Here is a 27,436-nt window from a genome sequence, read left to right on the forward strand (position 1 = left end):
CCTGGCAAAGAGAATTTAAAAAATGGATGACCTATAGTGAGGGTTGTTGGGGTTTGGGGGGTGTGGACGTTGGGGCAGAGGTATAAAAACCTTCTGTTGCATCCCTCACAAGTATTGCATCATAGTAGTGCAGCTCAAAATGCCATCAGCTGGAAGATGCTATTTGGCCATAACATATTTGGATGAAGAATATTTGTGTTTTAGTTCAATATAAGTAGTTATGCTCCATGTTGCTCAACTAGTTAATTATAATTAAAGTTTGCTTAATGTTGTCTGGAATGTAGAAGTTTCCCACCTTCCTAGGAAATAGTTTGGGTAAAAGAAAAAAATCTTGTTTATTATAAATTCTGCTTATCATTTCAGGGCCATGTAGACTTCAATTATGAAGTATCAAGGTCGCTATCAGCTTGCCAAGGTGTCATTCTTGTGGTGGATGCAAATGAGGTATGTCTTGACCTGCATATGTTTTGGTTTGTGGTCCCCCATGTGTTTTCGTAAGATGGCATTATACTATAGAAAAAAACAAAATATTTGAATATGTATTTTTTTATCCACCATCAGTCAATCAACATTAACATCTTGATAGAATAAACTTTTTTTTAGACTATAGTAAATGCAATATAGCAGTAAGGCAGAAAGGGAATTTTTAAACACCCACACTAATCATTTCCTTCCTGCGTTATAAAACATGGAGCGTCAAATTACAAATTTTCTCTAACACTCATCCTATATATTCAATGCTCTTACCTATTTTTCACTTTTTATTCACTTTAGTCATATGAACAAATTCAGCAACATGCATAGTTTGATGATTTTTCCTACTAAACTAATCTCATCCAGAATTCAAATTCAAATCTGAGTCATTGAGCATTTTCAAATTGTACTGCTTTGTTATGATACTCTTCTGTTTGGAATGTCCCTTCCTGGTTGTAGCTTTTGTTTGGCATTTGCCACTGTGGAGTGTAGAATGTGGGGTTGGCAAGCGCCGACATTGAATGTAGAATGGAGGTTAAGAGGAGTTCTTGGGTGGACAGTTGGAAGCCTGATCGTGCAACGCCATGGATCTACGGTGATCTGCACACCTTAACTATATAAGATATAGGTGTGCAAGCGGATCTTTGGTGATTTGCATACCTTCAGCTTATATATTGGCAGCCTGTTTATCTTCCAAGGAGATAACCGTTGATTCGCACACTGTATGAACTAGTGAGAATTGTTAGCCTTATTAATTTTAGTACTGTGTGGAAAAATGTTAGTTAAGTATCTCAAGTGAACACATGGCCCCAATCCAACCTCCACCGTTTTTTAGCAGAACTGACCAATACAATGGAAGTTATGGTTAGATTTATTTGAGGCTTATGTGTAAGTCCTAGAAGAAGAACATGCTCCCCAGAGAGATTTTTATCTTTTTTAAGACACACACTGGGAGCAATTGGATTAAGAGAATGTAAGAATTTACCACCACTGGAGAATCCAGGGGATGCGGATGTATATAAAATAGTGAAAAAAAAGTTTACAAGAGCATTATGGCAGGAAAATTAGTGTGGTGTTAGAGAGATTAAGAGTTTATTCTGGGTTCCAGCAAGAAGATGAATCTATCGACCAATTTGTGGCAGGACTCAGAGCATTAGCTGCCACTTGTAAGTTTAAGAACATCGTATGACCAAGTGTTGAGAGACCAGATATTGTTGAAGGTTAAATCAAAGAAAATACAGGAGAAATTTTGGTCTTGCAGTGAAATGAGCTGACAAGCTGCTGTGGATGTACCTAGAAGTATTGAAGTGTCTGAGAAATGTATTCAAACTGTATGAAAGGGAACCAGCAATGGTAATACTTGATCTGTTAATGCCATCACAACACCAAAGGAAAGTAGAGAGCAAGGGAAAAAAAATGAAATACAAAGATACTGGTACTAAGTTATGTTACATGTGTGGTTCAAGTGAATATTTAGCCAATTCCAAATTGTGCCCCGCTGTGGGAAAGACTTTTAGCATATGAAAAAACATAGGCAAAATTCAAATTCAAAAAGTACTTTTTTCGGTTAAAAGACAATAACCATAAAAGCAACAACATCAATTTACACAGGGAAAATATAAAAAGAACAAATCTATTATATTTCATCATTACCCATTGTTTTCCGTAATTTAAAAACATTTTTAAAAAAGCTTGAAACTACAGCGACAGTCAAAACAGTGTCCATTCTCCGAAATTCTAAGAAAGCTGGGCGGCATTTATTTAAGTTCATTTCTTTGAGGAGTGGGATAATTAATTTCCTACGTGGTGAAATATAAAATTTACAGAAAAATAAAATATGGATGTCAGATTGGGACGAGGAGTCCTCACACGGGCACATAGGCAAATTTCGCAACCATGAATTCATTTCTGGGAAGGACAAGAGTCTAATAACAATATTTAATCTAAAACGGGTCAAAAGAAATCGATCATAATTTGACATCGGCAGGGTTAAGTATGGCTGTACTTTATTGCCAGTTAACAACAAGAGATGCGAGGTTACTGTCTTTTTCTTCATTTCCTCTCGCCTTCTCTGTTCCTCGAGGTATTCCATACATAGCTTTTTCAACATTTTTCTGGATATATTACCCATTGAAAGTGGGTCATCAAAATATAGTTGGCAGCCAATTTCAATAAGGAAATGTTTAACATAATTTAGCCAATCAGATCTACCCACATTTTCCAATTTTAATACATCCTGCAATATAGCCCGGTTCATGTCACACTCATTTGTTATCCATACCCTATGCCACAAGAGGATGGGTTGTATTCTAATTAGGTCTGATATATGAGGTTGTCCAAATTCATTATGACAGATGTAGGTGGCAACACTTTGTGGTACTGTCAGGACATCCCTCATAAACTTATTCTCGGCTATTTGAATTGAATCTATGTTGGAATACCCCCAAAGACCCGAGCCATACAGAGCTACTAATGTACACGTGGCGTTATATATTGTTAAAATTTCTCTTATCGGTTTCTTGCCCAGCTTTTAAATAAAATTCTTTAAGGCCATTATTGTTTTTAAGAACAAAAGGGTTATGGCCTTTACAGCACTTGTCCACACCCCAGATTCATGGAACAAAATACCAAGATAAGGGAAAGTAGAAGTGTTTTCCAGCGGAACATTATTTATATACATTCTTTTTGTCTGCTTTCCAGATCTTGTGCCACAGTTCATGGAGAAGGTTTTGCTACAATTAACTTTTAAATCTATACTCGACATGAACTTCTCAAAAGATATCATCACGTTTTGTAGGGCCAAGGGAGTGCGAGCCATTAGTGTTAAATGGTAGCGGCAGTTTCAGTCGATAACCCTTCAAGTATTGCCCGGCGGTAATCGCCTCTCATACCATTCGATAATTTACCAATGAAAGAGGCAGGCGCCAGAGACTGGAAGGCAGGAAACAAAGTTTTTATTCCGTCGGAGCAGAACACATCAGATCAGACAGCAAGGCATCGTCACAAGGTGCTCTAACTGCATCTCTGAGGCCTGGCCTCTTATACACAGGTTTATGACTTTATTGCAGAGTTATCATACATGGCACATTCTTGAGATTGTCTTGGAACATGAAAGAACATCCTCGGAATCCCCACTTCGAGCTCGTTCCCACACATATCTACAGTGGAAGTCCCCACCCCATCCACAGTAGGAGATGGCTATCACACAGCTGGACATTCCGCCAATTCCCGGGGGTGTGTGCGACCGGCCGGGTCTCAGGGGGTAGGGGCTTTGATCTACTGTAATCCCTTTGATGTGGGGTGTTTCCCTTACAGTAGGGGCAATAAACTGCATCCGCAGGGCTAGGTGATGGCCTGGGATCGGTTCGGACAATGGGGCGCAGAGGAAGGGGGTTATCAAAGAGATGCATGACCATGTATGGGATGTCGGTCAGGCGTGGGATGTGGTTCCATGGCAGGGTCGCGCAGAAGGAGAGGGTTTATGGCCCGTGTATGAGAGAGCGGGGGTGGCCGGCGCGCGGGGGATGCTTGAAGCGCCAGGGGGACGCGCTGGCGATCGGCATTAAGCAGGGAGAGACCAGGGTGCCTAAAATGGCTGCCGTGCGCTTTCCTGTGTGTCACGCTGGGGAGAGACAAGATGGCGCAGATAATGTTCAGTTTGCAAGCTAAATTTCCACAGTCCTCCCTTTTAACATGTCTCGCCAGCTTGTCTAGTTCGGATCTATCCCCATAATACTACGAACTTCCATCTCATACAGAGCTTTCATTCATTCCGTTTCAAAGTTCAAAGTCTTAGGGCAGATGCAGTTCATAAAAAGCGAACATAAAGGTGGCAGACACTGAATCCCCAAGCAGCATCCACATAGTATCACAATTGGTATTAGGATAAATGAAAACAGCCTCCATCCCCAACTTCTAATAGTGTCCCAAAACCAACTCCCCAGTGACCATTCTTCTTGCTCCTGATGAACCTCTGCGGAAAGTCTGTGGAGGTGTTCAATTGCTTTGTAGACTGAGGGTGAGTTATCCGGTACGTAGGTACAACAGCTGGACCCAATGATGCGGCATGCTCCTCCACGATCAGCCAGAACCACATCTAGAACGAGGCGGTTCTGAAGAGCCACTATGCGGACGGCCTGGAGCTCGGCGGTGTTGTTGGCGAGGATGCCAGCCGTAATGTTCATCGCCGTTTCGACTGCCTGGGTTAAGTGGCGGATGGCACGGCTGTTTGCCATTGGACCCCAGAGTGGAACAAGACCTTTTACTGCGTCCATGAACTGTGCTCCGGTGGAGTCGGCTTGCACAATGTCTTTGGCACGTTTCTGTCGGTGATGGTTTGCTGGAGCCACATATGTCGGAGGAAGGACAAAGGCGATGTAGCAGGTGCCTCCCCAACCTTTCGGAAGCCAGGTGTAGGCCTTAGTACCACAGACGAAGTACATATTCGGGGAGGCAACAAAGGAGGGTGGATCAACTGAGTCCAATGTTCGGGTGATGAGGCAGGAGCTGTGGCCCACCGGCTGCGCCCCCAGGCCTTCGAGGCACACAAATCCAGTGATGTTGATGACGGATAGGGCCACTGTTAGGGTGGCGGCCGTCCGTTTCCGGAGGTAAGAGAAGGTGGGTCTGGCTGGGTTGTTGAACACTTGCATTTCAACTCGTTCTTTGGCAGGGATGTCCATGTGAAAGGAAGTGTTTGATCTCAGAGGGCAGAAGGGGGCAGAAGTTCTTCCAGTTTTGTTCAGCCAGAACCCATGGTAGAAGTGCGACACAGTTTTGCCGGAAGTGGCATTGTCCCTGTAGCTTTCCTGCAGGAGGATTAGCCAGGCGAGGCAGGAACCATGGACAGAAAAAGGTGAAGGGATGAAAGGGATAGAGTGTCCAGTGGCATGTGGTAGCAATCCACAGATCCAGCAATTAGTGGTGTTGGCGGCAACATTGTGTTGGTGGAGCAACTGCACAAAAGAGTTATTCCAGAACTCCTTACGCCTTTCTCGGAGTTGGGGTGAAAGTGAGATCAGATGGTGTTCTTTCATGGTGGTAGGTTGAACGGTGGTCAGCAATGTCTTATGAGCGGGTGTGCTCTCCTCCATGATCCAAAAGGTGACCATGAGGAGAAGGCAAAAGAGAAGGGTAATGAAAAGTGTAATAGTCTTTGAGCTGTGCATTCTGTCAGTCTTTGGGTTTTTGTAGTGGATCTTCGGACGTCCGGTTGCTTCCATCATCTTCATGTCGGGCGCTTCCATCACCTTCAAGAGACTCGGTAGCGGGCAGAACCACAGACTTTGTTTAGTTTCTCTCCTGGTGGCCTTTGAGGTGACTAGGCTACCGTTCTGAGATTTCCACTTAGTTTGTGGTCTGCTTAGCCGAAGTTCTCTCCTTTCGTCGCAAGTTATACCCTTCCTTGGATGGCACGGTGGGATCGGGATATTTCACTAGCTCAAGTGTCTCCGTATCTGGGTGGCGGTTCAGGGATGGTCGGTCTTTGTCCAGAAGTTCTTCTTGGGCGGTGATGTTGTCCGTAGTCGTCAGGGTCGGTGATACCTTCTTGCAGTGGTGTCCATGCAGCCAATTGCGTTTCCCCTCCACTCGAAGAGCTGTTCGGGTGGTGATCAGGACTTGCAGGGGGCCCGTCCACCGGGGCTCCAGACTCTTGGTGCACTGGAAGTTACGCACTAAGACAAAGTCGCCGGGTTGGATGTCGTGCCCGGGGCCCCTGGAAACATCGGGAATGGCTTGCAGCACCTGCTGATGGATAACAGACAACGTTTTAGTTAGGTTATACAAATAGTCAGACATGAGGACGTCCGGGACATCGTGGATGGATGTTGGTTTTGGTGCAGTCCAAAGGCCGCCTGAAAACGACCTCGTAGGGGGTTAAGTGGTGTTTAGTGGGGGTGGAACGCATTGATAGCAATGCTAGCGGGAGAGCGTCTGGCCATTTCAGTCCTGTGGTGGCAACTATTTTTGCTATCTTAAGCTTCAATGTGGCATTATGTCGCTCAACCAAGCCTGCAGATTGGGGATGGAAGACAGCGTGGAATTTCTGTTTCACACCCAGCCCCTTTAAGATGAGTTGGATAACCTCGGCTACAAAGTGGGGGCCATTATCGCTCCACAAAATTCGACAAAGGCCGTATCGGGGGAAGAATTCTTTCAGTAGTACTTTTGCGGTAGTCATAGCGGTGTTGTCGTGGGTTGGGTAGGCTTCCACCCACTTGCTGAAGGCACACACAACGACAAGTACGTACTTAAAACCTTGGCACCTTTCTAACTGGACATAGTCCATTTGTAGGACTTCAAAGGGGTGATTGGGAACCCCAAACCCTCCCCGGGGTACAGCAGTTCCTTTCCCAGGGTTGTGTTGGAGGCATACCAGGCATTGTTGGACCAGACGTTTGGCTGAGTCTGGGATTTTGTCGTTGTGCCAGACTTTGGAGATGAGTTCGATCATGGGGGCAGACCCTATGTGTGCGGGGGAGTGTGCCATGGTCAGCATGGGGATCAAGTATGAGTCGGGTAGCAACCATTTGTTCGAGTCTTTAGTTCGCCAGCAACCGTCATCGTCCTTCAATCCCACCCGGGCCCATTCAGTTAATTCGTGTGTTGTGCTGGCTAGTTGGATATCCCTAATCGTTTCCCTAGCATCCTTCCATTTCTCAGTTTGTGACCTGGTCACGTACATATGGGTCGTGGACCTATTCTCGGCTGTGGTTCGGGCAGTAATGTCAGCTAGTGCATTTCCCTGTCCTATAATGTCTGTCACCTTCTTGTGTGCCTGGCATTTGATCACAGCCAGCCGTGTGGGGAGGAGGACTGCTTCGGTCAGGGCAGAGACTAGATCTCCATGCAGGATGGGTGTGCCATGGGAAGTCAAGAATCCCCTCTCTTTCCATAAGAGCCCAAAGTGGTGAACTACCCCGAAGGCGTACTGACTGTCTGTGTAAATGTTTGCGGTTGTCCCTGCTGCCAGGATGCATGCTCGTGTGAGAGCAATTAGTTCCGCCGCCTGTGCGGATCGCTGTGTGATGCGGGCTGTCTCAACAACTGTTCGGGCTGTGGTGACTGCATAGGCAGCTGAGGTGGTGCCATCGGGGAGCTTGATACATGAGTCATCCACCCACAGTTCTCCGTCGGGGTCCGGGAAGGCAGTATCCCGGAGGTCAACCCTACTCTTGGTCTGTTCGTCGGTGAGGGTCACGCAGTCATGTATAGGGGACGCATTGGGGTCAGCGTCAGGGAGAGGTAGTAGAGTAGCTGGATTCAGAGTGGTGCATCGTTTCAATGTGATGTGGGGTGCAAGCAGAGTTAGTTCGTAACCAGTCAGTCGTGCGCTAGTCAGGTGTTGGGTCTTGGTTTGGTTTAGGAGGGTGTCAACCGCATGGGGTACCAATACTGTGAGGGGGTTCGAGAGCACGATCCCCTCACTTTGCCGGATAGAGACAGCAGCGGCGGCTACCGCTCGAAGGCAGGCGGGCAAAGCTCTGGCTACAGGGTCAAGAGTGGCAGAGAAGTAGGCACAAGGGCGTTGTTTAGGGCCTATGGACTGGGTTAGAACAGACAACGCACATCCCTCCCTTTCGTGGGTGTAGAGGGAGAAAGGTTTAGTGTAGTCTGGGGTTCCTAGGACTGGGGCCGAGCAGAGGGCGTCTCGTAATTCTTTGAAGGAGGATTGGCATTCGGGTGTCCAGGGGAGGGGGAAGGGGACATCTTTAGCCAGCAGGGAAAGCCGAGGTTTTACAATAAGACTGAAGTTTGGCAACCATTGTCGACAAAAGGAGGTGAGGCCTACTAGAGACCGCACTTGCTTCTGAGTTTTGGGAACAGGGGTTTCTAGGATGGTCTGAATTCGGTCAGGGGTAAGTTTCCTCCCGTCTTTGGATAGTAGGTGGCCTAGATATGTCACTTGGGGTTGGCAGAATTGCAACTTCTTCCTGGAGACCTTGTGGCCGTTTTCCGCGAGGAAGTGGAGGAGTTGAATGGTGGCTGTGACGGCAAGTGGAGTGGTGTCGGCTGCCAAAAGAATGTCATCGACGTACTGTATTAACACCACTCCATCGGGTAGTTGGACTGCATCTAGTTGTCTCTTGAGGGCTTGGCTATAAATGCTGGGACTCTCAGTGTAGCCTTGGGGTGCCCTACAGAATCTGTACGAACGGGCTTTTAAAGTGAAGCCGAACAGGTAGCGGCTGTCTGGATGGATGGGGATGGAAAAGAATGCGTTCTTGAGATCAATAACGGTAAAAGTGGTGGCAGTGGACGGAATCAGGGTGAGGATGGTGATGATGTCTGAGACCACGGGGTACTGAGGTATGACTACTTTGTTAACTTCTCGTAAGTCAACAATAAAGCGGTATGCTTTCTCATCTCCCTCGCCTTGCTTTTTTACAATGGGTAGGATAGGGCTGTTGCAAACATTACTGACTACTTCTTCTACCACTCCTGCATCGACTAGGGACTCGATGATTTCCACCAATGCCTTCTCGCCTTCGGGCGATATCCGATACTGTGGAAGCTTTGGGAGCACTGCGTCCGGTCGGACGGTTATGTGTACTGGGTCGATCACCATGCGCCCTACATCTGAGTCGGTTTTAGCCCATAGATGTGAAGGTAACGTGTCGAGTAGGGACAGGTCAGCGTCGGTTATAGAGAGCATACGCCGTGTGTGACAAGGTCTGAACAGATCTGGGTTATCGTGCAGGATGACTCGAACTCCGTCTGGGGAGCATCTGATGGTAGCTCGAAAATGTTTTAGCAAATCAAGTCCCATAATAGCATCGGGGGTGTTGGAGGAGAGTAGAATGGTCGTGTCAGTGGCGTTATCTTCTAAGTCAAAGGAGATTGGTGCTGATAAGAGGTTAGTGGAGGGTGTTCCATCGAAGCCTATTGAGGTTACGTGTGAGCCAGACAAGGGTGCCCTAGGAATCAGTCGTTTAGATAACGCACTACGTGTCGCCCCAGTATCTACCAGGAATGGAGACTTGGTGCCCAAGACCTTAGCAGTGACGTAAGGACCTTGCTGGTCAACACGGAGTTCGACTGGATCCCTCCCTTGCCCCTGGCGGTCCTATGCGAAGTCATGGGTGCTTTCGTAGTCGGACTGCTGACACTGGTTTTGTCGGGGGCGATCAAAGGTGTTTGGTCTGCCTGGCCTGTCGTTGATGGCGTCGTTCGTGTACCCTCGTCCCTGTCCTCTATTTCTGGGGTCATATGCCGTGTCTCTGGGGTCCCTATTTTTGTTCAATTCCAGAAGGACCGGGCACTGGGATTTCCAGTGTCCGAACCCTCTACAGAACGCACATTGGTTCCCATCTAAGTCTCTCCGTCCGTTGTAGGGTGCAGGTGTATGATCTCTAGGGGGTAGCTTTCTAGGGGCGGTTGGTTGGTAATTCCCTTTCGGGGGCTCCCTTCCTATGGTCACCCCTTGCAACTGTGCTATCATTACCCTCTCCTTCAGTTCCTTTTTCTTCCTCTCTGACGCCCTATCGTTCTCATTCTTTTGGTTTTCGTAGTATTGGGCCATCTGGAGGATTGCTGCGGGTTTGGAGGCTGCCCAACTACTCTCGCTGGTCTGTAGCTTCTGGGAGACTTCTTGTGACAGACCCTTCACATAATTCTGGACAAAGAGGTGATGTCCGGTTGCAGTGGTCATGTCCTGGCCACTATAATCGGAAAACACAGTCTCGAATCGAGAGAAGTATTCAGACACATCCTCCTGGGGTTTCTGGCGACAAGCCGTCACTATCGACCAGTCTACCTTTCTTTCTGGGATTAGAGTCTTCAATTTCTGTACAATCTTGTCTGGGAGCTCCAATATGGCTTTCGGGGGTTTCTGTCCCGGTTCTCGCTGTTTATCTATGGTATCGAGTTGTACCCAGGTATATCCGAACGGCTCAGCGTGGTCAACTTTCCGGATTTGCTTCCACACATCAGCCGGCAGACATAATCCGAAGAACAAGTCGATATCTGCTAAAGTCATTATTGTTGAGCCTAAGGCTGTACCTAGTTCGGTGTAGAAGGCAGTCGGGTTCTTTCTTAAGTCGGGTAGAGTTTTTCTAAAGGTCAAAATATCTTGTCGGTCCCATGGCTGGTAGACCCAATTATATACAACCCTTCCCTTCGCATCTTGGTGGTTTATGTCGTCATGTGTTCCCTGACCTCGTGGGGGGACCCAGTAGGGGGCGGCCTCTTTGATGGGCATCATGGTATCAGTCCTTCCTTCCTGGGGCTTAGTCGCTATGGGGGTTTCTGCTTTGGTGGCCTGTCTGTGTTCTTTAAGGTGTCGATAGACCTCGAGTGTACGAGTGAAGAGGTTCGTCACATCGCCCTCTCCTTCTTCCCCAATGTCTACCTTCCTATATAGGGCCGCTAAGCCTTCGGGACCTTTATCGTGGTACCTATCCTCATATGTATTCAGGGCGTGATAACAAAGTCGTACGACAAAGTGTCGTCTGCGGCTGTCGGCATATGAGTTATACACGTCTGTTATATACTCCTCACTTTCCTTTCGCTCCACCAGTGTCCCTACTATCTTGTCGATTCCTGCTCGTTCCTCCCTTGTTAGTCGATTCATTCTGGTTGAATCTTTCTTTCTCATCTCAGGGTCATCCAACGTTATTGCCGACGTTGTGTTCAGTACAAGAGGCTCGGCCGGCGCGGAGGCCGTGAGGACCGAGGCCCCTGTACTGCTTTCGCTTGTGTTTGGGGGTTGTGGGTGTTGCACTACCGATTGGGAGGGTGCGTATGGAAGGGGCATGTAAATGATCGGGGGACCTAATAGTAATTCATCATTCGTCCGTTGCTTAGAGGACAACTCAGGGTAGAGCATAGAGGGGGTCCTAACAACGTACTGGCCTGATGTTTCGGGCTCCTGTCTTAGTTTAGTTTCCTTTCTCTCCTTTATTTCTTCTTCTAACTTTCTAGCGGCAAGGTGAGCTGCCTTTCGTAATTCCTTTTCTGCTTTTACCTCTTCCCTCTTCTTCCGTTGCGTTGCTTCTTTGCGCCACATGCCGATACTGTCAAGCATAGTAGGCGTCGTCTTATTGCTACGCAGAGCTATTTCTAGCATTTCTATCTTATGGTCGTCGAAGGATCCCATCAGTGGCCACTGACTCTCGGGGTCCTTCCTTGTATATTTATGCCATAGCTTGCTATAAGCTACGGCGACTAGTCCATATTTAGTGAACATGTCCTTATTAGGGGTGCCTTCCAGTGGAGCCGGATGGTCCACCTCTAATAAGCGGTCCGGGCAGAACCAACTACCAATCAGTGGGGAGAAGATAGGCATGACGGGTTTCAACGGGGACAAAAGTCAGCACTACCTATCTTTTCACTGCTTGCAAAGACTAGACAGAATATCTCTATTCCTCGTTATTTGTAAGCAGAGAATACCTCCAAAGAACCAATATCGAACAACTAGTGTTCGGACAATCAATCAATCAATGGGGAGATAAAGATAGGCACGACGGGTTACAACGGGGACAAAAGTCTGCGTTACCTACCCTTCACTATTTGCAAAGACTAGACAGAATATTTCTATTCTACGTTATTTGCAAACAGAGAATATCTCAAAGAGCACTATTCTTCAAAACAATCAATGTTCGTACAATCAATCAGTGGGGAGATAAAGATAGGCACGACGGGTTACAACGGGGACAAAAGTCTGCGTTACCTACCCTTCACTATCTGCAAAGGGAGAGAGAGAGAGTACTTCTACTCCTCCCCGTTTGTAGACAGCGAATATCTCAAAGAGAACAATCGATGAGCAATACTAGTATTTCAAAATTTCAAACAATCAATCAATTATTTCGCAATTTGACGTGTTTCACGACCTTACCCGGACCGCGTGGACAGTTTCTCGTCTTCCGCCTCCAGCGCCCGATCGTCCTCTACTCTCCGTATTTGCCGCGGCACTCCTGATGGTTCCCAGTCAGGACCGTAGATCACTCGAGAGAGGTCTGCTCGGAACCAGTGAAGTTCGGATGATCGGCTGCCAGACGAGGGTCTATCGGGCAGGAGCTCTCCCGATCGTTGCAGTCGTTCACTCTGTCGTCAGGACCTCTCCCACTGGATCCACGTGTCGCTGATGGGCCCCACGCTTGGGACGCCAATTGTTAAATGGTAGCGGCAGTTTCAGTCGATAACCCTTCAAGTATTGCCCGGCGGTAATCGCCTCTCATACCATTCGATAATTTACCAATGAAAGAGGCAGGCGCCGGAGACTGGAAGGCAGGAAACAAAGTTTTTATTCCGTCGGAGCAGAACACATCAGATCAGACAGCAAGGTATCGTCACGAGGTGCTCTAACTGCATCTCTGAGACCTGGCCTCTTACACACAGGTTTATGACTTTATTGCAGAGTTATCATACATGGCACATTCTTGAGATTGTCTTGGAACATGAAAGAACATCCTCGGAATCCCCACTTCGAGCTCGTTCCCACACATATCTATAGTGGAAGTCCCCACCCCATCCACAGTAGGAGATGGCTATCACACAGCTGGACATTCCGCCAATTCCCGGGGGTGTGTGCGACCGGCCGGGTCTCAGGGGGTAGGGGCTTTGATCTACTGTAATCCCTTTGATGTGGGGTGTTTCCCTTACAGTAGGGGCAATAAACTGCATCCGCAGGGCTAGGTGATGGCCTGAGATCGATTCGGCCAATGGGGCGCAGAGGAAGGGGGTTATCGAAGAGATGCATGACCATGTATGGGATGTCGGTCAGGCGTGGGATGTGGTTCCATGGCAGGGTCGCGCAGAAGGAGAGGGTTTATGGCCCGTGTATGAGAGAGCGGGGGTGGCCGGCGCGCGGGGGATGCTTGCAGCGCCAGGGGGACGCGCTGGCGATCGGCATTAAGCAGGGAGAGACCAGGGTGCCTAAAATGGCTGCCGTGTGCTTTCCTGTGTGTCACGCTGGGGAGAGACAAGATGGCGCCGATAATGTTCAGTTTGCAAGCTAAATTTCCACATTAGGACTGCATCGTCCGCATACAAGAGTGCAGGGATAGATCTCTTCCCAACCCTAGGCATATCCCTGCACTCCTGCAGCAGGCGATGCTCAAGTCCATTTATGTACACCAGAAATAAGAATGGGGCCAGGACGCACCCTTGGCGTACACCACGACCCACCCCAAATTTTCTGGTACATTGGCCCCCCCTACCATAACGGACCGATGCTGTGGCTCCTGAGTATAATTCTCTCAGAAAGCAAATGATGGAATCTTCCACACCCAGCCCTCTCAGGATTGCCCATAACTTAACATGTGACACACAATCGAACGCCGACGTGAGATCAACAAACGTGAGATACAGACGTTCACCTTTTATCCTCGTGTACTTAGATTGCAAAATCATTACGTTTAAACATTGTTCGACAGTACCAATGCCCTTTTGAAATCCATACTGTAGGTCACTCATTATCTCGTTCTCCTCAGCCCAGCTTTGTAGTCTTGCCAGAATGATTCTCCCAAGGATTTTTACAGATGAGTCTAGAAGGGAGATTGGTCTGTAACATACGCAGCTTTGTCTATCTCCTTTCTTGTATATAGGTACAATGACCAAGGTAAACCAGGACGGGTTTAAACCCGTTGCCAGTGCTGCATTAAAGAGTTGTACCAGCATGGGTCCCCAGATCTCCATGTTTGCTTTGTACAAGTCTGCTGGGATCCCATCAGGCCCTGCGGCCTTGCCACCCTTCGTTGCTTTCAGACCCATCATAACTTCCTCCAGGGTTATTACCAATTTTTCAGCCCCTGCACCTATATTACCCATTGTAACAGGATCTATAATATGGCTTTCATCTTGGGACCTATAAAGGTTCGAGAAATGCTCCACTCAGTCCTCCTCAGCAATTGCAATCTCCATGCGCGCTTTAAACTTGTCATAGAGGAACGGGGTATTTACGGCCCTCCAGAATGCAAATGCATCCTTAAGCTGTGATGCTTCACATAGAGCTTCTAGGGCCTCCTTTTTTATAGCATTTTTTCTATTTTTTAAAGCCTCACTATATTTTTTCCTAAAACCTCTTATTTCTAAAAGATCTCGGGGTATCCTATGAATAGCATGTTTCAAGTCAGTCAATGCCCTTGTGCAGGCATTGTCAAACCAACTTTTATTACCCTTTGCCCTATTCTTTACCTCCACCCGCAGACTATTCTTAATTGTGGAAGCTATTATATTAAAATGCTCTATTATCAGCTCATTGATAGACTTTTCTTCCAGGCAGATCACAAAACTATTTGAGCAAACATTCAACAATTTACCGAAAAACATTTCTGGGACAACCTTACCCCATTTTAGAGTGTACCCATTCTGTCTCCCAAGGGCCACATCAGGAGCTGTACATATAGAGGGCACATCCTCATGCCGATCAAAAAATGGGTTTTCGACCTCCATTATTTGAGGCAGATGGTCACTTAATGGCAACTCCATACTTTTTATCCTATTGATCTTATGGCTGCAACTGTTTGAGGCAATGATAAAGTCAATAGTGGACAATGCTCCTCTACCAATAAATGTGGGCACAAAGGTAGTAGGTTTTTGGGCTATTTCATTTGCATAACCCAGATCGTACATAAACAATATATCATTTAATAGATCCCCGGTCAGAGAGTGATCAAAATGGGTTAGGTTTATCTCCTGCTCTAACATTAAGCCACAGATACCCTGTTTGCCCTTTATACAGAGTGGGCAATTAAAATCGCCCCCCCCCCCCCGTAAAATTATTAATTCCCTGTCGGTTTTATGTATTTCGTGTTGTATGTCCTCCCTCAGCATTTTTAAAATGCTATGAATTTCTTTTCTCGGAATATTATTATAAAAATTTCTAACAACAACATTAACTCCCTTCTTGTTGCTTAAGGTTATTAATTGATAATAACTAGATTTTGGCATAAAACAAACCTGCTCACATTTGAGCTGGTTTGAGAGGAACGTAATTAAACCTCCCTTTGCTCTCCCATATTGGCCCCCCACGGCCGGAGTAAAAAAGCTTCTATAGCCACTTATATACACTGGTTCAATAGACTAGGTTTCTTGGAGGGCCAAAATGTCATGTCCATTTATAACAGTTTCCCAAGATGGGTTTTTAATTCTCTCCCTTAATCCTGCCACATTCCAAAATAGGAGTGTACAGGATTTCCTTGTTTCATTTGCTCCAAAATCACCCAAGGAGGCGTTGCCCAACACCTTTTCATGTCGCGGGTAACTAACTCCTCCATTATTTCCCCCCTCTTTTAAGTCAAGGTTGCACAAGATCTTGCAACAGTCCTCCTCAATATCAGCATGAATCACTCTTTGGGCAATTTGTGCTTGTATAATATCCTCATTACCATCCCAAAGCCTCTGTTCTTTTGCGTTCCCCTTGATTTCGTCGGTGTGCCCACCTAATCCTAATGTTTTACTATAACGAGTATCCTTCTTGTGTCAATCCACATATTCAAGGCCTGAAAAAGCATCAAACCGATTGTGAGTTGGTATGTTATAAGCAGGTAGAGCCATACCTCTGTTGTCCCAAAAATAATTATTTCCATGATTAGGGCCTGGGGTGGAAGGATAAAACTGCCTAGGATGGAAATTAAAGGAGCTCTGTGGTTGCAAAAAAGGAATCCGGCTATATCCATGATGGTTAAAGCCAAGCCTATTTACAGGCTGCCTTCTTACCTCCTGATTTATAGGATGTTGAACTGGAGAGTATGGATAGAAGTAACTAAGATAATGTGTAGAGATGGAGTCACTACTACTTGAGTCATACCAATCCCCAATATGCCTAACAGCTCTATGATCTTTAAAGTTTACGATGATTAAATCCCCTTTCTTTTCTTAAGGTCGTGACCCCACCCAATTTGAACGCCTAACATTTAAAATGTCCCCATTTATGTAGGCAGGCAAGGGTCTATTATTACGAAGCCAATGAGTGACTTTGTTCCTTAAGGCTTGATGATCTTCCCTATTCCCAAAAGGGAGCTCGGGGACACCCGCCATGACAATCGCATAAGGGGCAGCTTCTGGCGGTAAATCTACTATTCTGTGTGATTGCCATTTTTTGTTATGAAAATACCCGGGCCCATTATCCTTATTGGCCTTGTTTTGCGGTGGTACTGCCTTTTCTTCTAAGATCAAGTTATCCCCCATTTGGTCACCTACTTTACTTTGGAGTTGCACCTTAGAGGCAGGCTTCTTCTTCAGCAAGGGAGGTGTTTGTATTTTTTCCAGGGAAGGACAAGATGGCTTTTTCCCGACCTGGTTAAATTTTGAAGAGGGAGTGGGACATAGTGGGGCTTGTGTTATTGCTGTCGTCATTTTTACAGGTATTTTACTGGGGTTTATATTAATTAACCCTTTCGCCAAGTCAGATAGTAAGAGTGTATTAACCTCTACCTTTTTCTCGATCAAGTCCAAGTGCGTGCTAATCAAAGTCGTCTTTTCTAAAAGGGGCTGCAATAATAATTTTACCAAGTTTTCAATTTTTTCCAACAAATCACCCTCACTAATAGAACAGTGGGTTGCCATTAAGGGGACCATAAGAGGAGCCAATGAATCAACCACATCCCTCAAAATTGAGGTTGAACTCCTCTTTTGTATTTTGGCTTGCCGCTTTTTTATTAGACCACCCCCTCTTTTTTTGCTTTTAACCTTAGGTGATGACATATCGTTTGAGTTCGAGGGAGATGCAATGGAGAATCTAGGGAGATTTGGTAACCCTTCATCATCATTGCTATTATAGAAACTCAGCAAAGACTCACAGGTATTGGAAAGCGTACTTAGCAGAGAATCATCAGTGCAGAAACTAACCGGAACTTCTCCTTTATCCTCTGTATCACCAGTATTTAATAACCCAGTATGTTCTACTAAGATGTTTGTTGGATTTGTTGATGGCGATGGCACAGTCCCTATTTGCCCCAGAGAAGAACTTTTTCCCGTCATTGACTCCAGGGAAAAGCCCCTTTTATGATTGGATATGACTACTCCTTTTTTGATTATACTTCCCCCTACATCTCCGTTGTACTTTTTTATATTTTCTAACCGATCTTAGGGGTGACAAAGCATGCTCTATTTCAGCCCTAGAGATGTCTGGCCGATCTTCATACCTCTCAGCATGCACCTGGGCTATAGCCGTTACAACTTTCCTTACGCCAATAGTGGGGTTACTGGGTACGAGTGTATCCGCCACTAAGAGAGGCGCCTCTTCCTGTATCGTTATAGGGGTCTCCTGTCCCAGGGATGCCCTTCTATCGTTATTGATCTGATTTACCTTCCTGATCAGATAATTATCCATTGTACCCACCCCAGACGAAATTCTATCACTTTTTCCTTTAGATATCAAGTTAACTTATTTCTACCCACTGTCTAAAAATTGCTACAATGATACAGCCCTACAACAGTCAGCATTTTTTACCCACACAAATATTAAAATATACACTCACAGATCGCAACATATGAACATTCCCTGCAGAACCAAAGTCTCTGGCCCAGCCCAGACTCCTCAGGCCTCTGAGGGCCACAGAGGGCCCGCCCTTTGCCCGGGCTTAGCCCGGCGTCCCGCTTGCGTCCCGCTCCACGGACAGCACAGGCCTTTATACAGCCTCCTGGGGGGCAGGAGATGCCGGTGGCGGCTCCTGCCACAAAGCACCAAGGGAAATGTAGTCCCCCGCTCTGCGGCCGCTGATGGCAGGAGCGGCGGCGGGGGGACTACAGCAATGGAGGAGCTGTCGGACAGGATTCTCAGGCAGACAAGATGATGAGCTGCTGCTGTGGGGCAGAGTTTCGCTGGTTTTTCAAACCTCCCAGGTACGGTTTCATTTTGGCCTTACGCCCGCTCCATGGACAGCGCAGGCCTTTATACAGCCTCCTGGGGGGCGGGAGATGCCGGTGGCGGCTCCTGCCACAAAGCACCAAGGGAAATGTAGTCCCCCGCTCTGCGGCCGCTGACGGCAGGAGCGGCGGCGGGGGGACTACAGCAATGGAGGAGCTGTCGGACAGGATTCTCAGGCAGACAAGATGATTAGCCGCTGCTGTGGGGCAGAGTTTCACTGGTTTTTCAAACCTCCCAGGTACGGTTTAATTTTGGGCTTATTTAGGCAATTTCAGTAGGTTCAGTAAAGGTGTTAAGAAGAGTGTGAGATATGTGTCAGAACATGAGGATGGGGAGGAGGGAAGCATGCAAGGTGTGGTGACATAACGTGTATTTGTAAAGTGCGCATTCATCTAAGGGTATCTTGGTGCTGAATAACAAATGTTTATCGTTACCCAGCTCAATGGTACTCATTTTATCAACCACAGAATGATTAAAGGCTGAGTGGACCCGCTGGGATTTGAACCTGTTACCATGAGGTCGAACACAGGCCACTATAGTGGACACATTATTCTACTTAGCCACCATACCCGGCTGGCATTAAGTATATAGGATAGAATTCAACATAGTAAGAAAACACCTGTGAAATTACCAACAGGCAAACTAATGACGGATGGGTGCAGAGTAGACGCTATGGTAGACTTCTGTGCATGGTACAGAATTATGAGTAAAAGTATGTTCGACAAATTGTGGCCCAGTAGAGAACTATATAACTCTGATGTGAACCCTGGAAGTTATATGGGTCACACAATACCTAAGGTAGGATTTGCACAAGTAAAAATTGAATTTGATCATAGGAAATGCAATGATAAATTGTATGTTACAGACAAGGGCGAATTGATATTGGAATGGCCCCACGTTAACGAATCGGGGATCAAATTGGTCCAAATAGGAATCCACCAGTTTATGTGGTACAGAAATCAGGTGAAGATTGTATAGAGTGTGAGATGCTTAAAGAAAGGTTTCCTGGAGGGTTAAATAAATCCTTAGCTACGCTGAAGTAGTTTAAACACAAAATCATATTACGAGAAAACATGAATCCTGTAAAACAGAAATTACTCAGTACGACGGTGAATTATAGATCCATACTTTAGGAGATGTTGAATAATTTGTGTACAAAGAAGATTATCAAACCAATTGAGAGTTCGGACGGGATGTCACCTGCTGAGGTATCTCTCAAGGCGAATTAAGATTGTGCATAGATTCAAGGGGTTTGAATGAGGTCATTTGGGTTGATACGTTTCCATTACCAAATTTACAGGAATTACTATAATCTGTGAGTCATGCCACTGTTTTTCTTTAACAATTGACCTGTCCCGTGTGTACCATCAGATCAAATTGGATGATGACTAGGCATTTTATTATATTCGTAACAACTGAAGGGGTTTTTCAATACAAAATAATTCCTTTTAGACTTGCCAGTGCGTCAGCTCTATTCCAAAGGGAAATGACAAAAATATTGGCAAAAGTGGAAGAGTCTAAGGTCTTCGAGGATGTCACCTTAATTTTTGGGAAGGATAAGGTTACTCACGATGTAATTCTGGAACATGTATTATTGATTCTTAGTGACAAGGGATTTACTGTGAACAGTGAAAAAATGTATTTTGGTAAAGACCAATTAGAATATTTAGGCCATGGGATTTCGAGGGATTTAATCCATCCTAAGGGTAATCATGTTGAAGCAATATTGAATTCACCTTTATGCACACTGTACAAATGTTGTTCTATCTTCTTCCACGGGGCGGCAGGGCTCTATGCATATTCATAACAATGGAATCTGCATATGCATCACAAGGATGCTTTTTATTATAAATAAAGAAGACACTTCAGCTGACATCGAGGGTTCTGTACATGCTGACGCTTCACCAAGCAGCTGCCTAACATCTCCGAGAGGGTTGTCCAGTTTGTGACCCAAGACGAAGTCTTACATTATTTCACGCCAGGTAATGGGGTGGGATCATCCTGTGGGGGGATTCTTGGCTGTACACCAACAGAGGCTCCAAGATGCACATAGAGTGTGGATTGCATAGTAGGAGTATACCTGCTTTTTACTATTTTGGTGCTTGTAATCCTCTTCATATGCTTCTGTCTACTGATTATCGCAGCACATCTATTTTATATGAGAATAACGTTGGTTCAATAAATATATTGAAATGTCCCATTGTGTATTCTCTGTGTATTTCTCTGAGAACGAGAGTGCACGAGTGACTGAGCGAAAGAGTTCTAAATCTGCTACCACGATCCCTGAGGGGACAAGGATGTCATGTTCAGTGGTTGCCAGAAACCATTCACTCCTTGTTTGGGTTGTGGGAGAGGGGCTTAAGGTGGCACTGTGAGCTAGCTGGTCTCACGGCCAACATTTACTACGGGGGTGCATGGACACAAAGTTTATGTTGTCCACAAAAGCGCAGATCTTACACATTAATGTGAACTACACAACAGGAGCATTTAAGGAAATTACTTAATAAAAGTGCTAAATTCGAGTGGAAACAGGAGCAGTTTGATTGTTTTGGATCAATCAAGAAGGAGATTCTGCAAACCTCCTGCTTGAAACCCTTCGAAATGAATGAATGGTGATCTTTCTTTCTTGTTGGGGGCTGAACCGCTGGCCGGGCTCTGCTCCGCCGCTCTGCTGGGCCGGGTTTGACTCCGCTGAGCCTCCACCCGTGATCCCTGACTCACCTGCAGTTGCATTTTGCTAGGGGCTGAATTCCGGGCCGGGCTTTGCTCCGCCGCTTTCTTTGTCCGGGCTTGGCTCCGCCACTCTGAGACTACCTCTCCCATCAACCCTGACTGCAGCGAGGACGCCGCCAACGCCATCCGTAAGCGCCAGGAGGCGCATAAAGGACAGTTTGGATCCTCGCCCCGCGAGATGCGCGCGGGACGCGCCGGGAGAAGCCCGGGACAAGGGCGGGGCCGTCTGTGGCCGTCCTGGGCCAGAGGAGGGCCACCCTACTGATATTATTGAACTGAGTAAGACCGTAGAATTAAATTGTGTTAGGATATTACTATATGTGACCTATGTCCATATATGCTAGATATTATCTGCTGGTTGCTCCTACTGCTATCTAGCATATATATTGAGATTATTTAATCATGACCAGACGTCGAGTAAAACCTTTAACGGATAAAACACATAATTCTATAGATGCGTATCTGACCAAAGCTGTTAGTGCTCTGGCGGAAGAAATAGATCGTACAGAAAGACGTATTTCAATGGGAACAGGTACAAGGGGTGGGGAACAAGTTAGTTTGATTGCAGAGATCCACACAACTTGGGAGGAAGGACTTACTATTACAGACTGGGTACAGGATATGTCATCTGATATAGCTATGGCTGACATGGAGAACTTACATGTCTCACGGATTTCAATTACACCGAATTTATCTAACTCAACCCCCTCGCCCCCGCTTACAAATTCAAATAAAGGGGGCAAAAGGAGAAATACAGGCCAGGGAAATAGCAGGTTAGCCAAAGAAAAGCAAACCGTCACAAGAGGGATTTCGACAAAACAGAAAGCTGCATTGAATAATGAGCAATTTAAGTGTTCTTTCAGTATGGAGGCTCTTATTGAGTTAATCCGGCCATTACATGAAAAAATTGATAATTTGACAAGAGAGGTACATAAACTTGATGGGTACATGGATAAATTTAGATTACAAGACCAAATAGTTAATCCAAGAGATCAGACTAATGTGATTACAAATAATGTCCCTACCAATTTGGCAACCAGTAACCCGCCAAACCTAGCGATGGCTGGCCCTAGTATAGGTATGATGACCACATCCAGAAATTCAGATAATGGCAAAAATTTAGAGGTACCAAATAATTTACCATACGAGAAAAGAATTATGCCACCGACAGGTAAGAAAAATCAAAGGAAAGAGACCCTGGAGCAGGCAAGAGGGTCACGTAACATAGATAATCCCAAAATTACTGATATACCAGCAATCATTAACTTACCACCAGAATGCGGGGCATATGTTGCTGTCCTCTCTAATGTACCTAAATTACAGGAAGGTCAATTAGAAACTAATGAAACTCTAAAAAATAAAACCCTGCACTGATTATCAAAAAATTGTGGCTTTCCCACAATGGGGGTTGATCAGATAATACTTACTCAAAGAGTTGGATGGATAGGCCCATTACCAAAAAAATGTGACAGTGACTGTATAATAATTAACTTTAGGTCACCAAGTTGGGCGTACAAATCCCTACTATAAATGCTCCTCTCCCGTCATGTTGGGATTTTAATACAACACTATTGCCATTGGGTTATTTTTACAGATATTTGGCAACAAGCGATTATGTTGCCAACGACAAGGCATACAATTCTAATACCAATTCAATGCCCCCATTAGAATCCCGACCTACATGTTTTTCTATCCCGTTGTATAATAGATTCCAGCACCTGAGCCCTATGGAGGATAATGATTGACGTGAGAGGCTTGAGGGTGTATCCCCAAATGATGAAACAGATAGGAGGGTAGTTTATAGACCAATTGAAAGGGGAAATGAAATCAGTAAAGAACAACTCCCATTTATAGACCCCAAGCAGGTGGATATAGGTTGTGATAGCACTGGGAGTAACGACCTCGTTGTTATAAATAATGTTAATGAGTTAGTAATTGGGTTACAGAATGGAGTGACCCCGGTGAATGTAGCCGCAACTACAAATCCTACCACTAGCCAAAGAATGCCAACAATAATACAAGGGGGTTATACACTTATAACATGGAATATTGCAGGCCTTGGAAAAAAATTAGATACCCCTTTTTGGCAGGACTTTATCTCCTGTGGCAATGATTTTATTTGCCTACAGGAAACATGGAGTACAGTCCCGGTTGTAGTTGAAGGATATTCATCATATTGCTTGTGTGCGACACCTTCCATAGCAGGAAGAGCTAAGGGAGGATTGCTGCTGCTTATATCAAATAAATTACTTGGGTGCAAAATTATAAGCTACTCATCCATTCATAATCATAGCCAAGTACTGAGATTCGAGTTCCCAAAGGGCAAGAACTTGGTTCTAATTAACTATTATAATTCTACCTTTACCAATGATAGGGGAGGATCACTAGATGCATTGGAAAAGGAGATAGATAGGGTATTGGCACTCTCTGGTAAACTTGCCATTATTCTATGGGCTGGCGATTTTAACATACGAGCATGTCTTTCAACACAAACTAACTCATGTGGGTTTATGAAAGCCAATAGTAATATTAATGTGAACAAAGATGACTTGTTACGCTTTCCTTACTGTAGATATGGTATGATTTTAAATACGATAATGGCAAAATTCGACCTCGATTTATTAGATTGCTCGATGAGAAAGGACTATATTAAATGCCCAACTTTTACTGGGCGGAATGTTTTTAGTAACATAGATCATATTTTAATTTCTAAAAATAGTTTCTATACTGATCTATGGATATCTGAACAGGTGGTGAGCGACCACAATAGCATTTCTATAGTACTTTTAGACTGGGGTAATAAAATAACGAATACCGAGGAATGTATCTCGGATATTCTCCCTGTTAGGCCTAATGGCATGAGAATTAAATGGATCCACCCAAAGTTCAAAAGGAAGTGGTCAAAAACTGTAGAAAAGAAATTGATTATTGCCTCAGTGAAGAGGTCCTCCCTGATATCATGTTAGATGCATTCTTTGATAAAAACAGATCAATTAAGAGTTTACTAACCAAAAGTACTAAAAATTCAAAAAAACTGGCTCGAGGTGGTTTGACTCAAAATGTACCATGCATTACAGAAACTGAAATTGGCGCTGGGGACCAATCCCCGAAATCAATTGTATATACACGAGTTACGAGTTGAATATAAGCAAGTTATATTGGCCCACAAAAAAGAGCTTCGAGCAGATGCATGGGACAAATTAAGTCTGGCAGCCAATACTAATAACAGTAAACTTTTTTGGGAAACTGTAAATAGTCCGATCTTTTTAAAATATAATACCCGACTATCTGCAAATGCTATGAAATTACTATGTAAATTTGAGAGCCCAGATATTTGTTTTTATGTAGCAAATATTATAATGAAATGTAGAGCTGTTAGAAAGTCGATAGTACTATGAAATTCTGCCTTAAATTGTAAATTTGCACCTAAGCATATGTCACTTTATAGCGAATTTGCACAGTTTCATGTACTGTAACAGTTAGTCAGATGGATATTTGCACATCTGGATTCTGGCATTTGACACTTTAGCATAACGCACTTTGATGTTTTTTCCACGAACATGTGTTATAATAATTGTATAGGTCGAGGAATACTGATAAATTTGTGTTTATAATAATTATACATGAAGAGGAGTACCGATATTTTAATCCTTGAATTTTCAATATGTTGATATCATTGTTTAGGTTATATGGTTGTGTTATGCAAACCGAATAAAAGCTTTTTGAACTGAACTGAACTGAATGTTGATTGTGTGATTTCATTGAATGCAAATGGTTACGTTGTTATTTCAGAAGAAGAGGAATGATGAATGAATTGTTGCTTGTGCGTCGCGGTCATTAACCCAGGCTGAAAGAAGTTATTCTGTCATCGAGGAGGAATTGTTGGCAGCATCTTGGGCTGTGCAACAGTTATGGTTGTACATTTGGGGGAGGAGGTTCAAATTGTGTACGGACTATAAACCCTTGGTAAACATATTAAAACCTGGTGGTGGAAGAAATCTATCCCCTAGGTTAGCAAGGCAGTCCTCTAAATTACATATGTACCACTTTTAAATTGAATTTGTACCAGGCAGGAACAATATGATTGCTTATGGGTTGTTATGTCTTCCTGTAGGAAGTGACGCTAGTCAAGTGGAGAGTAAGGACTTGGAATGTGATGTCGCATTTACGTATGAGGATATCTTATGGGATATGGGTGAGAATGAAATTAAACTGTTGTCAGAAAAGGAATGGTGGCAAAAAATGGAGAAAGATGTAGAAATGCAAATTATTAAAACTTACATCACCAACGATTGGCCTAACAAACGTATGAAAAAAGGGGATGGATCCATATTTTGGAAATCGAAGGAGGAATTGTCCTTATGTAAGGGTGTGGTGCTAAGAGGCGATAAAATCATTCCTCCCAAAGAGATGTGTGAAATGTTGATGAAAAAGAGTCATGAGGATCATGAAGGCATGTCTAGCACTAAGGAAAATTAAATAAACTTTTGTGTGGCCAGGGAGTGATATGATGGTTGATTGATGGTTGGAGGAATTGTAACCTATGTGCGAGTTCCAAGTGCCAAATCGTGCAATGTACCATTAGTTACAGTGGAGTTGCTCGATAGAGCACTGCGAAAATTGGCTATAGATTTTATGGGTCCATTCTCCACATTCCCAACTAACGAATGTTATGCTATACTGTTATTTAACTATTTATCTAAATGGCCTGAAGTTCGCATAATTGACAAATATACTACTGATGTTGTGATAGAATTCTTAGAGGATGTGTTCGCGAGTGAAGGGGTTCCTGAAGTTTTGGTATACACCTTACGCCTGATAAAATAAAATAGTTTTTAAGAAACCATGGAACTTAGCACTCAAGGGTAGCATTGTACCATCCCACAGTGAATGGCCAAGTTGAGAGATTTAATAGGGTTATGAAAGAAGCGATACAACTGGCATTGAAAACAGGGCTTCCTTGGAGGAAATCATTACAAAGTATGCTTTTTCATATAGTATATCTTCGCATTTGGTAACAGAAAAGATGCTATTTCAGCTTTTGAGAGGAAGGAATTCAGCTTCCAGTCTCATATCATGGTGATTACAGGAGAAGAATTACAAGAAATTCAGTTTTGTACTGGACAGGGAAATGAGGGAAAGAGTGAAGCAGCATCAAATGCGCACAAGAGTGTACCATAGTAGTGGAGTAGAAATTTGGTGATGGTTGGACAGTATGTTAGTGTCAAGAGACCAGGATTCATTGACAAGGGAAAATCCTGCTGGCAACCTTTGAGAATTAATAAGGTGTTGGGAGGTAGGTTTCAGTTGGAGGATGGTAAAATATGGAATTTACGTTGTGTGGCAGTGTGTAAAAATGGATGAAGTGAGTGACTGGGAGGATGAGGGTGGATGTGGTGGTTACATGATGGGGATTGTTGAAAGTGAAGGGTTGGAAGGAATCCGAGAAGGTCACATTGAATATACGAATGTGGAAATAGGTGCATTGAAAGAGGATACTGCCTTATTTGGGGAGTTATGTAGTTTGGTGAGTTCTAGAATCAGGATAATATGCAGGTGGGGAAGATATTGTATTTTTGTATTATATCCAAATGTTGTAAGAATATAAAATGTTGTAGGATGTATTGTGTTATTAGGATTTTGTAGAGTTATTGTTCTGTTGAGATATTACTGTATTCTTTCATTTCGGTAATAAAAGGGGGAAGACGTGTGGCATGTGCTACTGTGGAACGTAGAATGTGGAGTTGGAATGCGGCGACATAGAATGTAGAATGGTGCTCAAGGAAGATTCTTGGGAGGACAGTTTGAAGCCTGTTGGTGAGGTTTGGGTAGCACCACTCTCATCACTTGGCACTTGATGAAATAAAGATTCACTGGACCTTCCAAGATGTGTAAGAAGGTTATTTTAACACTTTCTTTTGTCTACATAATTGGTTTCTGCTCTGTCTCAGCTGTGATTTCATATTCATCATCCTTGCTGTTTTCTTGGTTGTTAGACAGTTGTGCCACTAATATTAGGTTTCAAATCATGCAACTTTAACAGCCTGGTGTGTGGCAACCCAGATTCTGTCACTGGCCTATGTAATCTCCGTCCTTTAGGTTCATGTCTTCTGTTCAGGACCTTTATGCAAAGATTTCTTTGGGGACTTGTTGTCCAGCAGATAAAGGACTAGTGCACAGGAGCCATACCTTAGGCTGTGGTACTATGTTGGTCACAACCTTGTAGTGTCTGGCAGTAGGCTGCACCTTCCATATATAGTATTTATTTAGCCTTTAGTCATTCAGTTTGAGCTTGAGCCCCCTGTTGTCATCTGGGGTGGACTAGTTGCTTTATGGTGCAAAAGCAAACAGGAAATATATATTCCAAAACACCCGTAACCTCCTCTAACACGAGATGGGCACAGACGCCGATATATA

The 27,436-nt window shown here is 44.6% G+C and overlaps 1 protein-coding gene across 2 annotated transcripts in view; it reads left to right on the forward strand.

Moving 5' to 3' along the window:
* The window catches only part of GUF1 (GTP binding elongation factor GUF1), a 328,054-nt gene that overhangs the window by 43,082 nt on the left and 257,536 nt on the right, over positions 1 to 27,436 (forward strand). For both annotated transcript variants that reach the window (XM_085642161.1, XM_085642162.1), the window contains exon 5: positions 364 to 444. In XM_085642161.1, coding sequence (XP_085498287.1) covers positions 364 to 444 — 81 coding nt within the window. The remainder of the gene's footprint in view (positions 1 to 363; positions 445 to 27,436) is intronic.

This window comes from Triturus cristatus, chromosome 2_2 (assembly GCF_964204655.1).
Source record: "Triturus cristatus chromosome 2_2, aTriCri1.1, whole genome shotgun sequence".
Classification (NCBI taxonomy): domain Eukaryota; kingdom Metazoa; phylum Chordata; class Amphibia; order Caudata; family Salamandridae; genus Triturus; species Triturus cristatus.